This window comes from Artibeus jamaicensis, unplaced genomic scaffold (assembly GCF_021234435.1).
Source record: "Artibeus jamaicensis isolate MK-2021 breed Jamaican fruit bat unplaced genomic scaffold, CSHL_Jam_final scaffold_369, whole genome shotgun sequence".
Lineage (NCBI taxonomy): Eukaryota > Metazoa > Chordata > Mammalia > Chiroptera > Phyllostomidae > Artibeus > Artibeus jamaicensis.
In genome coordinates, this window is record NW_026522042.1 from 20,435,968 (window position 1) to 20,450,344 (window position 14,377).

Sequence of the window (14,377 nt, forward strand, 5' to 3'; positions counted from 1 at the left end):
ACCACTATTGCTGATTGGTCCTATGAGCTAACCCTGGTAATGATGGCTACACTTGTGATCAACTAACAGCTGAATGGTTGACCTTACTTTGATGGTATTTCAGGGACAAACACAGGTGCAGTGCACTACTGGGGCTCTGAGCGTGAAACATAGATACTTCACTTACTCATCTTCTTCTTATTTGTATTCGACACAATACTTCAGAGTTTCCCATAAAAAACAGTTGTTCAAATTCCAAGTAAAAGTTGATTTTAAAAAATTGTAATACCATTTTTTAATAAAACAACAACTGATCAAATTTTACAGTCATCTTTTTCTCTTTTTATGTTGTTAACAGGTAATACATTATTAACCAGCAAAGTCAACATATTGATTAATGTCCTAGATGTCAATGAATTTCCACCAGAAATAGCTGTGCCATATGAGACATCTGTGTGTGAAAATGCCAAACCTGGACAGGTATTTTATTAATATTGTTAATTAAGAGTATATAAAGACTGATTATATGCATGCGCTTTAGGTTTTCAGACCATACACTTTAGTAAACTCTTAAAACTTAATGGTTCATGTGTACATGTGTAGCTAGTACCACGAAGGATAGAGTTATGGTGGTGTAGTAAACCTTCTCTGTATAACTCAGAGGTCCATGTTTTGCAGATTCTGCCATGCTTGCCTTTCCTTTTCTGTACGTTTTAAAGAGCTTGTGACTATAAACCCATAAGCAAACAACTGCAGAGTGCATCCTTCTATAGCTTTTTCGCTTTGCTCATGTGCTTTTGTGAAGTGAACGAGTACTGAAAATCACTTAAGCTCATGAAATCCGGAAAACCTCCTTCCCTGGTGACTTGGAGAAGGTTATCTGGATTATTCAAAATATCAGAAAATATTTTCTTATTAAGTTAATACTGCTCTAACTTACTAGGAGAGTTTTTAGTGGGGAGATGTCATGACAGAAGGCCACATAGTTAATGAAAGTTACTGTCAACGTCCTAGGATTTATGTGGGGTGGTGGCCAGTAGCTATTTTTCTCCACCCTTTATAAATGAACAAGTGAGTGGATAAATGAATAAAATAAAAATAAAAGATACCAGGCATAAGCAAATAAGGAGTGTTTTATTGAGAAATGATTAAACCAACATGTATGCCTATGTTCTAAAAGAAAAAAATGTTGATATCTTTTCATTTGCTATATATTTCAAGCAACTTTAAATAGTAAAACTGCCTCTTTAAGTAAATATGAAAAGTTTTCTTACCCCACAAAAGTCTTAATATTGAAATAGCATCTTTATTGGGAAAAGTAATTCTTTAATCTATAGTATTTGTTTCAATTTGAATGTCCTCCATGCTTCATGGGTCATTTGTCTCATAGTTTTAATCACGTGATGCCCATTACCCATAGGGCTGTTAAATTAAAATTGAATTTAAAAAATCAATGTTCTGAATTACACTCTTCCTATTTCAAGTACTTGCTGGCTGTAAGTGGTGAAAATGGCTTCCGTTTCCATCAGTGCAGATAGAGAACATCCCTTTAGCACAGAAGCTTGGAGTGGACTGTGCTGTTGGAATCCTTCTGTTGATAATTGGTCAGTTTGAATTTTATTCAAGCATGACTAGTGTGGTCATATTTTCCCAAGTGACAAATCTGAATCCTTGATTGTAAATAGGCACTTAAACCAAGCTGGAACCTGTTATCAGCTTAAATATACCCACAATTTACATAGGATGAGCCCAGTGTCTGTTTTAGTATCTAAAGAAATAGATGCTGCATAAATATTTATACAAACATGTAACTTAAGTTAGTTTTGTTGGGAAGTTATATGAAATTTTTACAATTTAGCTATTTTCTACTTTCAACAAACCTCTATCCCCATCATCAAACATCAATCTTTTATTTTTAGGTAATTAGGGGCATTAATTATTTCATATTGATTACAATTTCATATTACACTAAACAAAAGCCTTTTGGGAATAGAATTCTATGTAAGACATCTTTGTTTTACTATTAAAAAGAGTTTTAAAAGTTGGGAATGATATAAATTAATAGTATTAACTTCATTTTCTTATTATATCTGGAAAAATCAGTGAGAGGTCCTTGGAGGCTTTTTGCTGACACCTATCTGTGGGCCTTTGTGTACTATTTGGCCACATTTGTGTAGAGAGCATAACCCTGAAATGAGTCTTGAGTTTTCAGAGAGTGTAGAATGTGAGCATTTTCTGCTTTTGACCCAGCTATTCAGCCCCTTACCTAGGAACTACACATAGGAGCTATTTGTATTTTCTGGACTACAGTTGAATGTATACATATGTGTACGTATGTATACTAAATCAGAAAGAGGGATGAGAGGACGAGGATGCTGCGTGTACAAATAAAGATGTATATATTGAATCAGTCAGTACAGCTTTATATGGGAGTTGGTATCATTAAGGCAGCAACTCCCAAGGGACAGTTTCAGTAAGTGACCATTTATTTCCCAATTTTCATGTCTCTTTCTTCTTTGAAGGGTTTTCTTATTGTAAACTTATGTTCTTAATATATCTTAACATTAAACACCTTTATTAAGTAAATGATTGTGCTACTTGTGAGTAGTTAAAAGCAAAATAAAATAAAACTTGACAGATATCAGTCCTTAAATAACTAGAGACATTTTATAAATGATGTGTAGTGAGTGATCTGACTATACGGGTTTATGTGTAGAAAAGTTGAAGTGTTACAGGGTCTATATGGTGATTTTTTGACTAAATTACAACATTCCATGATCTGACCTTTGGTGTTGAATAATGAAAGCCTAACCTATGACAATTCTAAAGGGTAAATGGATTTGTGAGACTGATTCACACTGAACCAGAGAATTGAAATTCTCACCAGAGGACCCATTTGTCAAATTACAAATGGCTAATACCGCACAAGACATTCAGTCCGTGTGTCGGTGCCTGCGTGCATCTGTGCATGCAGGCACAGCTGTATGAACAGGTTGCTCACACTCATAAGATTGCATTTTAACTCTAAAATTATGACAAAAAGTAGTAGATTAAATCACATGTTTAATGGCATCAATCTGAGACCACATGATGCATCATTTACCCCTCCCATGAGGGTATAGTGTCTGGAATCTAAGGACTTCCTCTCTCAAATTCAGATATAGTCAAAGAGCGTGATCAGTAGACCAGCACACTGCTCTCCCTGTTATTGGGAGGAAATGAGTTCTTGCACTGTCACTACAAAAAGAATTTCCTGAGACCCACATAGGAGGATGAGGTTCTGTATTTTGGGATTATTGATGATGTAATTAAGGGGGATCCTCTCCATACTTGCCAGTGTTGCATCTCTCTCCATCTTGCCATGAAAAAGTCCACCTTTGTCCTCAGCAAAGCCAAGACAAAGGCCATTGTCCACAGTTTCTATTTCGTATTAAAGCTCACTCCTTTGGAGTCTGTAGGCGGCTTCTAACTGATCTCAGTCCCCATCTGGCTAGCTTAGCTGTGTTTCTAGCTGCAGTCTGTTGCAATGCTGTGTTATTCAGGTGAGGTGGGTGGAAAGAGAGAGAGAGAGAGAGAGAGATTCTTTATTCCTCTGGAATTTTATTAGTTTGGGCTTATACGGGCCATGTGCCTTTTCAAAATGACCAAATTAAATTCTCAAGTTTTGTGGGTTTTGGATAGGTTTACACCCCCTAGTTAGACTGACAGACCTCTTGGTCCAGTACCTCCCCCTGTGCACCCAACACACCAGCACAAGAACAGGAGAAGAGGAGTGTTAATGCCCTTGGCAGAGCACAGGGCTGTGGTCCCCTGGGGTGTGAAAAGCTGTAACTTCCTGGTGAAGCAAACAGGCTCATGCTGCCCAGTTTATTTACCTAAAGTCTACTTCCCTTTTGCTTTCCTTCCTCATAAATTATTGTCTAAGTAGTGATGGTAACACAAATTCCCAGAATGCAAAAGCCATTGGATACATTAATAAGTGCCTCAAAACCACCCTGATTTGCTTACTTATGTAATAAATTACCAGTTTCACATGTGAGCTCAGAAGTAATTTTTAATCTCCAAATTCTTAAAGCACCCTATTGAAATATCAGAATTTTAACTATAATATACACAAAGGGAACAATTTAGAAAAAAATGTTTGAAACATAATGAAGACTTTTACCTTTTTAAAGACTCAATGAAAACACATTTTAAAAAATGTACCTATTATGGGGAAATAAACAAAATAACAACAACAAAAAGATATGCATCATTTGTATCCCTCTCATCATTTTATTTATTTATGGAAGTAAAACAAGGAACAGACTGATGATGACCAGAGGGGCAGGGAGACGGGGATAACGAGGGACAGAAGGGAAAGGGACTGGCCAAGGAACACAAACAGAAGACTCCCAGGCATGGACCAGGCAGAGGACTGACTGTGGGCGTGAGGGGGCAGGTCAGGGGAGAGCAATGGGGAAAAGGTGGGACAACTGTAACTGAACAGCAATAAAAAAAACTGTTCTCACAACGTAACTGTGCTGAAACTTTGCCAATGCAAAGACTTTTAAATACAGCTTTTGTCTCCAGTAAGCATTTTCTCTTTGTTCTCATTTCTATTGAGGTATAATTGACATAAACCATTATATTAGTTTCAGATATACAACATAATGATCCAGTATTTGTGTATATCGCAATATAATCATAATAAGCCTAGATGACATTTATCATCATATATAATACAAATGATTTTTTAAAGATTGTATTTATTTATTTTTAGAGGGGGAAGGGAGGGAGAAAGAGAGGGAGAGAAATATCAATGTGTGGTTACATCTTGTATACCCCCCTACTAGGGGCCTGGCTCAAAATGTGTCCTGACTGGGAATCAAACCCAGGACCCTCTGCTTAACAGGCCAGCACTCAATCCATTAAGTCACACCAGCCAGGGCTAATTTTTTTCTCATAAAGAGAACTATTAAGTCCTACAAATTCACCAGCTTTCAAACATTCAATGCAGTGTTATCACTTATGGTCACCATGCTGTACATCATAACCCCATGGTTTATTTTATAACTGCTAGTTTGTATGTTTTAATCACCCTCATTCACTTTGTCCACTTGCTCCTTACACCTGCTTCTAGCAACCAATCTGTTCTCTGCATCTAAGAGATTGGTTTACATCTTGTTTTGTTTTTAGATTCCATGTGTAAGTGACGTCACACAGCATTTATCTTTCTCTGTGTTACCTCACTTGGCATAATGCCTTCACAGGTCACATCTATGCTGCCACAATGGCAAGATTTATTTTATTGGATGGTTGAATAATATGTAGTTTATTAAGTTAGTGTGTAGTTGTTATGTCTAAAAAAACCAACACTGTATGCAGTCAACAATATTGTAATATTAGAGTAACTGATGTATAGTGCCAGGTATTATTTACCTGAAATGTCAAGGGGATCACTTTGGAAAGTATATGATCATCTAACCACTATGCTGTATACCTGGAACTAATACAAAAATGCTAAATGCAAGCTGTAATTTAAATATAAAATTAAATAAATAAATTCAATTTTAAAATGAAAAAAATGTTAATAGATCCAGCACTTCCACTTTTAGGTGTTTAACCCAAGAAAGCACAACCACTAACTTGAAAAGATAACTGTACCCCCATTTTTACTGCAGCATCATTTACAGTGGCCAAGACATAGAAGCAACCTCAGTGTCCATTAATAGATGAATGGATAAGGGAAATGTGATATATATAATGAAATATTATTGTCATATGTATAATGAAATATTCTCATATACAACAAAACATTATTCAGTCATAATAAACATTTTCATATTTAGGTTAAAAAGTACTTATTTCATTTAATTTGAAATACAAGCAAGTACATTTTAATTTTAGTTTGCATACTGATGAGAATATTCAATGCTGTCAAGCTTTGGAGTTATGCAGATATCAATTTGGAGATAATCTGTATTCTATAAATGTTTCCATGTTTATAAAATTGTCGGTAAATAATTGTCATTTCTGTGTACCTGCATGCTTCATTAAATAAACCCATTATCCTGGTATGTAAAGCTGCCCTTGAAACAGACGCTGACTCAAAATTTCGTTTCAGATCATTCAGGTAGTCAGCGCTGCAGACCGGGATCTGTCCCCTGCTGGGCAGCGGTTCTCCTTCAGATTATCACCGGAAGCTGCCATCAAACCGAACTTCACGGTCCGTGACTTCAGAAGTAAGTTTAACCACATAAAAAGGTACCTGTTATCATGTAACATTGTAAAAGGACATAAAGGTAGAAATCAATGCTTTCTCTAAAAGCAGTCAAATTCATAAAAAATGGAAATCCATCTATGAGAATTAATAAATTCTACAGATACAATAAAGAATATAGTTAATCTATCCACACTGTATCTAATTAGGCAAATTCCATTCATAATGTGGATAGTCCTTTAATGAGTGTGATTTTAAAAAAAGGCTGTCTGGGAAATAGAATTTTTCTTTCTGTTTTATATAATCATTTGTTCCACATGCACATTTCTTATATATACAAATTGATGTTTTTTTAAAGATTTTATTTATTTATCTTCAGAGGGGAAGGGAAGGGGAGGGGGAGAGAAATATCAATGTGTGGTTGCCTCTTGTGCATCCCCTGCTGGGAACCGGCCTGCAACCCAGGCATGTGCTCTGACTGGGAATCAAACCAGGACTGCGTTTGGTTCGCAGGCCTCCACTCAATCCCCTGAGCTACACCAGCCAGGGCATAAATTGATAACTTTTAAATAACTGTTTTATTTGCATAACACATAGCACAGCACAAATTAAAACAAAGGCTATGCAATTAGAATGTCTACATAAATGGCAGACACTTAATACATTAAATTATACTAATATAAAGCTCATAGTATTTATATTAAATAAAATAATGTATGGACATCCTTGGACACAATGCCGAAAACTTTCACCTTCAAGAACGTTTTCCTACCCTCTTGCTGTCCTGTCCACACTTGACATTTCTACCACTACTACCGCTTCTGTCACCACCAGTCATGGCTGTCCTATCTACTACCATTGCAACCACTTCAAAAATAAAGTGACACGGAATTAGATACACTAAGGATAACTACTGCTTAGTGGTTCTGACTTTATTTGTTCTGTGACTTTCAGTATTTTATTTCCTCTGAGTTTCCATAGTCTAAAGAAATGGGAATTAATAACACCTGAGATTTTATGTAACAAACAGATCGCAATGACATGATGATGGTTATGATGATGGTGATAGATAAAGGTCATAGGATGTTCTGAGAAAACTTAGTTTGCTAAAAATACTGAGGGGAAAGAAATAAGAACGCCCATATTTTGTCCAAGAAGGAAATTTGGTAAGGTTTTCTGCATCATGTAATGAAATGTGAGGGGTAGCTACCAATGAATGAAACAGGGTCCAAAATCTGAAGGGCTGAATGAGTAGAGAGAATATATACATAATCATGAAAACTGGAGCACTTTCCAGAGTAGTGAATGATATTGGTAAATTTAAATTAGAGCAGCATACATAAAATACAGCTGTCTAAGGAAGACCAGACATGGTCACCCTCTAACTAAGCCATTTAAAGAGATTATAACTTAGATCAAAAGATCTGCAAATCCTTTAAAGCTTCCGGCAAGAGTACACTGTGTTCAGATTTACATTTAGGAACATTAGTTTGGATACAGAGTGAAAAATAGAGAAACATAAATTGCTTCTGATACTATTGCAAAATTAAGTGAGACAGTCTTAGTTTAGCGTAATGGGTGTGAGGAAAGAGGTAAGTGGGTAGAGGAGGAATTAACAGGGCTTAGAGCTAGATCATCTAGGTGTTATACATGATTATGGTAGAGAAGAAGACTAATTAGACTTTCAGATTACTGACAGGCAATTAGGTGGATAATTGCATCATTCAGGAACATAAGAATTGACTATTTGCCACCATCATAGCCTTGCTGAAGAACCTGTATCGAATTAATGGTGATAATATGAACCTGATCGCATTCTCATACATAGTGTTGTCTCACATCTGAACAGGTGCCACTCATAACCCTCTTACTATATTCTCTATTTTATCTTGTTATATTTATAACCGTAAGCCTTGTTTAAGTGGGTAGGAAGATTTTGTTACCTCACTGTTTCACATTTTATTTCTTGTTTTGTGATAGCATTGCTAAGCTATTTCTTTGGCAAATGGTATACACCATGCAAGGTTACCAACTGCAGTCCTCACACATATATTACAGCTTCAGACTTATTTATGTTCTTGTGCCCACAAGCACCTGACACCACTAATTTTCACTGGAGATATCACAATAGACATTTTAGTGTCTTGATATTTTGTTTCTTAATTTAAAAATATCCTCTATGTCATAACAAGATATTCTGCCCGTACCAAACCCCCTCTCATGATGTCAGGGTTTATCATCTTGGTGCTTCCTCCTAAAACGAATACACAGAAACTGCCTCTTATTCAGTTGCTGAAAGTAGCATCTACAAGTAACAAATAAAATATTATTAGAATAGTAATGTTTTTATGACTTTTTAAAACCTGATTCCAAAGTATCACATATGGCAATAGTAAACTAAATGTTAACATTTTTCCGAGAATAGAAAAATGTTTCTAGAAGTTATTTTAAAACACAGAAAAATTAAAAAGCTCTAAAAAACAAAAATTTCAGATCCATGTGTAAAAATAAAATGAATAAAGAAGAAATGTATGCAATAATTCCACTTACAGAAATATTAATTGAATTTATATAAAGTTAATTATTGTATTTCATTAGGTTATTCCAAATAAATATTGCTATTGTTGATTTTAGGAAAACTAAAAATACTTTTGCAATTAAAGTGTTATAATTCATGATGATGTTAAAATTTTTAATGAATCTTGGTGGTATTAACATATTTTATTTTCCTTTCCATGTTACTCTAATGTACAAAAGTTAAAGTGTATACATAGAGTTTGGAAGGCAAATCAAGTTTTAATCTGAAAGAGTAATTTGATATTTGCCATATTTTAATAATAGGTTCTAAGGTAAAATTTTTTATTTGCAAATTCATACTTGTAATAATTTGTTCTGCTAACATGTAAGAAAATATCCACTAAATTATTTTTCTCAATGGGATCTTGATGTCACATGAAATAAGTAAACACATATCTTGTTTTGTAAACTGTTCTGTATTTTTTCTAAATAGCTATTTTAATTATTATACAAGAGAAGATTAATGTTTCTTCTTTCCCTAAGGAATATTTTTATTTTATTTTGGCAGCTTCCATGATAAAAGAATTAAAATATGGATGTATTTCACTGATTTAAGAAGAGCTTCCCACTGTTAACAGACATCCATGTTGAGACAAAGTTCGTAGTAACAATCTTATCATTAATGTCATGTCTTATAGACAACACAGCTGGAATTGAAACCAGAAGAAATGGATACAGCCGGAGGCAGCAAGAATTGTATTTCCTCCCTGTTGTCGTAGAAGACAGTAGCTATCCTGTCCAGAGCAGCACAAACACAATGACTATTCGAGTTTGTAGGTGTGACTCTGATGGTACCATCCTGTCCTGTAATGTGGAAGCAATTTTTCTACCTGTAGGACTCAGCACTGGGGCTTTGATTGCAATCCTACTGTGCATTGTTATACTCCTAGGTTAGTTTCAATATTCATCGTCTCTCTATCTACTGTATGTCCTCAATGTACAACATAAATCAATGTTTCTTCACTGAGATGCCCTGTTTGCTTAGAAGGAAGATTTAGACTGAATTATATTTTTATTAAGTTAATTTTCTATTTCATACTTCTTGGTTATGCAGCATTAGGCATCATTGGAAATGCAAAAGTTTGCCCAAGCCTTAGGGGATTCCAAGTAATATCATTAGTGTAACTTGCTGCAATGAAATTTTCTATAACAAATATCCTATTTGCAGCAATGGTTTCTCCATTTATTTTACATCTTGGTAATTACTACTCCCTGAGCTATTACACATAACCTTTAAAAATGCACCCAATGAACAGAAGTTCTCAAATATCAGTTTAATAAATAAAGAAAAGAGGAAAGAAAAAGAAATACAAAGTAAAGAGACCTCTATTTTTTTCTGTTTAAACTGCCAGCCAGAAGCAACTTTTATTGTACTTTTCTTGCCTCTCTTCACATCAAAATTCTAACCATTCCTGCTGGAACAGCACAGACCACACTTAGATTTCTAGAAGCACACCAAATGAAATGGATTGAAGAGAATGTATTCTGAAACCTCTCTATGAGAATAAACACCATCCTATTTTAAGGGCTTCCCTCTGCCACAGTTCTGCTCAGCTGACTCCATTTACCTTATTAATTCATTACTAGAATCACAAGAGTAAAGAGAGCTTTTCTGGGTTTTTTTAAATCATTCTTTTACATTCAAACTGCAACAAATACATGATTTGACACTGTGGAATCAGTTTATGTATGCATGGTTATTATTTAACAAAAAAATCCTGACAAATATAGATACCTCCCTTTATATATTAGGATGTAAACCATGTAGTAATTCATGATATAAGAATTTGTGAAGAAAAATTGCTGGTCATAGGTTCATATGGGCTTCAAGGGTAAATTCTAGTCCAATTTGCATGATCAAGTCATCAATGCCACAAAAATAAACTTGGTGTGTAGAACAAAGTATTTTTATATACTTATTATTTGTAGTAAATTATATTTGGCATCTATTTTTGCTGATGATATAAACATTAAAATAGCAGATTCAAAATAATGTTCTCATATCTGAAATTGCATATGATCAATTAGGTGCTTAAATTCAAAACAATCATTTTTCTCTCATACTCCTCTTTTCTCTTAAAAGCCTTTGAGTTCTACAGTATTTGCATATTGACCTAGCATGACTTGGGATATTCTGGATGCTTTCCATTGGGCACTGGCCCTGTTACAATGTAGCAATTAATCTTGCTCAGGTCAATCTTATCGTGCATTGTCATCAGTACTTTTTCTTCCAAGTACTTACTGATTGTCCACAGTCCCTGCACTGGTCTAGCATTGTGAATTTGCTCCTGTACAGAGGTAAACATGGATATGGGGTCAGCTTAAATGTCTGTCCATTGCTTGACCTTCTTAACCAATCTCAGACACCTTTATATCTTCCACTTCATTCTTAGCCATTTTCACATTCTTTCTGAGGTGAGGGAAAGCATGAGAACCTTGCAGTGCCTGGATGACTTTCATGTGGCCTTCACACACGTGTATCTAGTTTCTCTCTCAATTGTGGCAACTCTAAAGCCATTTCACATGCAGAGCTTCTCTGTGCAGTTTCCAGTCTCTTATATACTCCTTGGGTAAACAAACAATAGCCTCTTTAGTTCGGAAATCTGACCAAACCCTGGGAGGAGTGCCAAATGACAAACATCTCTCCAAGGCCTACTGCGTAGGAGCTCTAGCTGTATCTCTTCCCTCTTTTCAATTCATCAAACTCTAATGTTGGAGGAAGAGGGAATGAGTGGGTTTTTATCCACACAGTCCTCTACTACTCCTGTAACCGAGTCTTTCAGTTTCTGCTGTGATAAATCAAACACACTTTGTCTTTCAACCCATTACTACCACCACTGTGGAGGAGAGGGGTATCTGACTATTTAAGTGCTGATTTCACCATTTGCATCTGTACCTACTTCCCCCCAGAAGTAAACACTATTTAGTGATGGCTGTGAGTCAACTAGAAACAAAGAGATATTCAATAATGAGAGTGAATAAATAAACTATTTTAAAATATTATTATGTCTAATGAAGGTAATGTGAATACTTGGCATTTGGTTTGGGAAATGTTTCAACATGGTAGAACACACATGTAAATATTTAGAGCTCTTAGTGGATGTGATTTATAAAACTAAGGCCCTTATATTATGTATTTTCTTCTCCCTTGCTTATTTATTGATTTTAAAAGTGATTGTTACATGAAGATTTGATTTTTTACATAAGAAACACATTGACAACACAATTGGGAAATGCAGGTGTAAATAATATCCCAAGTTACTTATGAGCTATAATATGTTTTATAAAGCTATAATATAGCTTAAAGTTGTATTAATGTTATACAACTCTCTGTATGCTTAGAACATTTTTTCTTTTTATAACTTTGATAAAACACTTTTATCAGACAGTAAAATATTTAAATATAATTTGTGTTAAATATATGGCTATAATTATTTGCTTTTGTGAATGATTTGGCTATGATTTCTTGTTAGTTGCAATTTCCAAATGAAGTTGAGTTTGGACAATGATAAAATGTAAACCTAGGTCTGATTCTTATTGATTATAGTACGTATACTTTGAAACTAATAAGATGTGTTTAAAGAACCTCAGTCAGCCCTGCTCAAATTTATTTTTATGAGGTAAAACTGATAGAATCTCAAACCACAATTTTTTTGTCTTCTTCCAGCCATAGTCGTGCTGTACGTCGCTCTGCGAAGGCAGAAGAAGAAAGACACCCTGATGACCTCTAAAGAAGACATCAGAGACAACGTCATCCATTATGATGACGAAGGCGGTGGGGAGGAGGACACCCAGGCCTTTGATATCGGCGCTCTGAGAAATCCAAAAGCGGTCGAAGAGAACAAAGTTCGCAGAGATATAAAGCCAGACTCGCTCTGCTTTCCTCGGCAGAGACCGCCAGTAGAAGATAACACAGACATAAGGGATTTCATTAATCAGAGGCTGCAGGAAAATGACGTGGACCCAACGGCCCCGCCCTACGACTCCTTGGCAACGTATGCATACGAAGGCAATGGCTCTGTCGCAGACTCGCTCAGCTCGATAGACTCGCTCACCACGGAGGCCGACCAGGACTACGACTACCTGACAGACTGGGGACCGCGCTTTAAAGTCTTGGCAGACATGTTCGGTGAAGAAGAGAGTTACAACCCTGATAAAGTCACTTAGGGGAGAAGTGACGACTAAGCCAACAAGAGAAATTTAAGGGGAAAAAAAAAACACACATGAAATATCACACATACACACACACAGGCACACACACCCCACAGGTTTTATGGGACAAGATTCCTTTGATTATCTGGTTTCTAGCAAGTTGCTATATTTATCATACTGTCAGATTTGGTTGATTCTGCCAACACAAGATCAATCCTATTATATGTCCTTGCTTGGTTCTGTTTTGTTATTTTGGAAACACACTGAGACAAGCTCAGGCCTATTTAATACAATTTACTGACATGACAACCTAGAATGAAGATAGCTATGTGGCATCACGGTGGAAGAGTGTTAGATTTTTCTTAATTCCACTAAAGTGCCTATTGAAACTCTCATCATTTAAAGTGGTGTACAGTGCACTCTGCTGTGATGGCGTTGCAGGATTCAGAGACACAGAGGACATAAAACAAAAGTCGTGTCTTTATATGTCGAGGAGCAATATCGACATGCTGACTTCTAATTCCTTTTGAGGACAAAAGAAGAATACTTTCTGAACTCCATATTCTTCTAATGCAAAGTTTTTAAAAATTGTATGCCAAAACATTTGTTTGTCCCACCCCTTCAAAAAATTGGACTAAATGTGATGATATCAAATTCAATATGTAAGTCCTGAATTTTAAAAGCAATGTTTGATCTTACCATTATTAGTTCATATTATACCCGTTAATTGAAGTGTTACTTTTTATTAAAAAATAAAATTTTGAAAAAACAAACCTTTAAAAAAATCCCTCTTTATAAAAAGAGGCCTCAGGGCTGAAATTCCACATTAAAATAAATTTTCGTTGTGTTTTAATACTGCCCTGGTGTGCGGAAGGTTGGTTTTAACAAGTGACCAGATCTTTGAAGTTTTTTTTTATCACAGAAAAAAACATTTAAGTTGTTTTTCCATTAAAACTTCTTTGGGGGAAAAAAGCATCATTAATTTAATCATGAATAAATATATGCATTATATAGCATCTCAGACTTTCTTACAATCTAGTTATTATTTGATAACCAAAGAAAATAAAATACATATCAAATAATACAGGATAGAGTATGATATACCTAAAAATTATTTGTTATACAATATTGTACAAAAAATAAGGATTGTTAGAAAATGCAAACCAATAACTCCTAAAATGAACACAAATGCAAAATCAGGCAGTTGATTTACTTAGTTTATTAACATGGACTTGAACTTTGTGATCATTGTTATTATATTAAATCTCAAAGTTGTTTTGTTACACTATCATCTACAATAATTTCAATATAAATTACCCCTACAACTCCTTTTGTAAAGAACTTTTACTGTTGAATGTGATACAGATTTCTAAAAATATTAGATTCTAAAACATACATGTAAACTACACTCATATATATTATTTTCAACTGAACTGTACACCAGTTAGAATTGTACTAAACAAACCA

General features: G+C 35.1%; 1 protein-coding gene across 2 annotated transcripts in view; it reads left to right on the top strand.

The window, feature by feature from the left end:
- Positions 1-13,883, top strand: part of CDH12 (cadherin 12) — a 352,791-nt gene extending 338,908 nt beyond the window's left edge. For both annotated transcript variants that reach the window (XM_053657173.1, XM_053657174.1), the window contains 4 exons: positions 338-459; positions 6,086-6,203; positions 9,397-9,648; positions 12,426-13,883. In XM_053657173.1, coding sequence (XP_053513148.1) covers positions 338-459; positions 6,086-6,203; positions 9,397-9,648; positions 12,426-12,925 — 992 coding nt within the window. In that variant the 3' untranslated portion in view covers positions 12,926-13,883. The remainder of the gene's footprint in view (positions 1-337; positions 460-6,085; positions 6,204-9,396; positions 9,649-12,425) is intronic.
- The last annotated feature ends 494 nt before the right edge of the window (positions 13,884-14,377 follow it).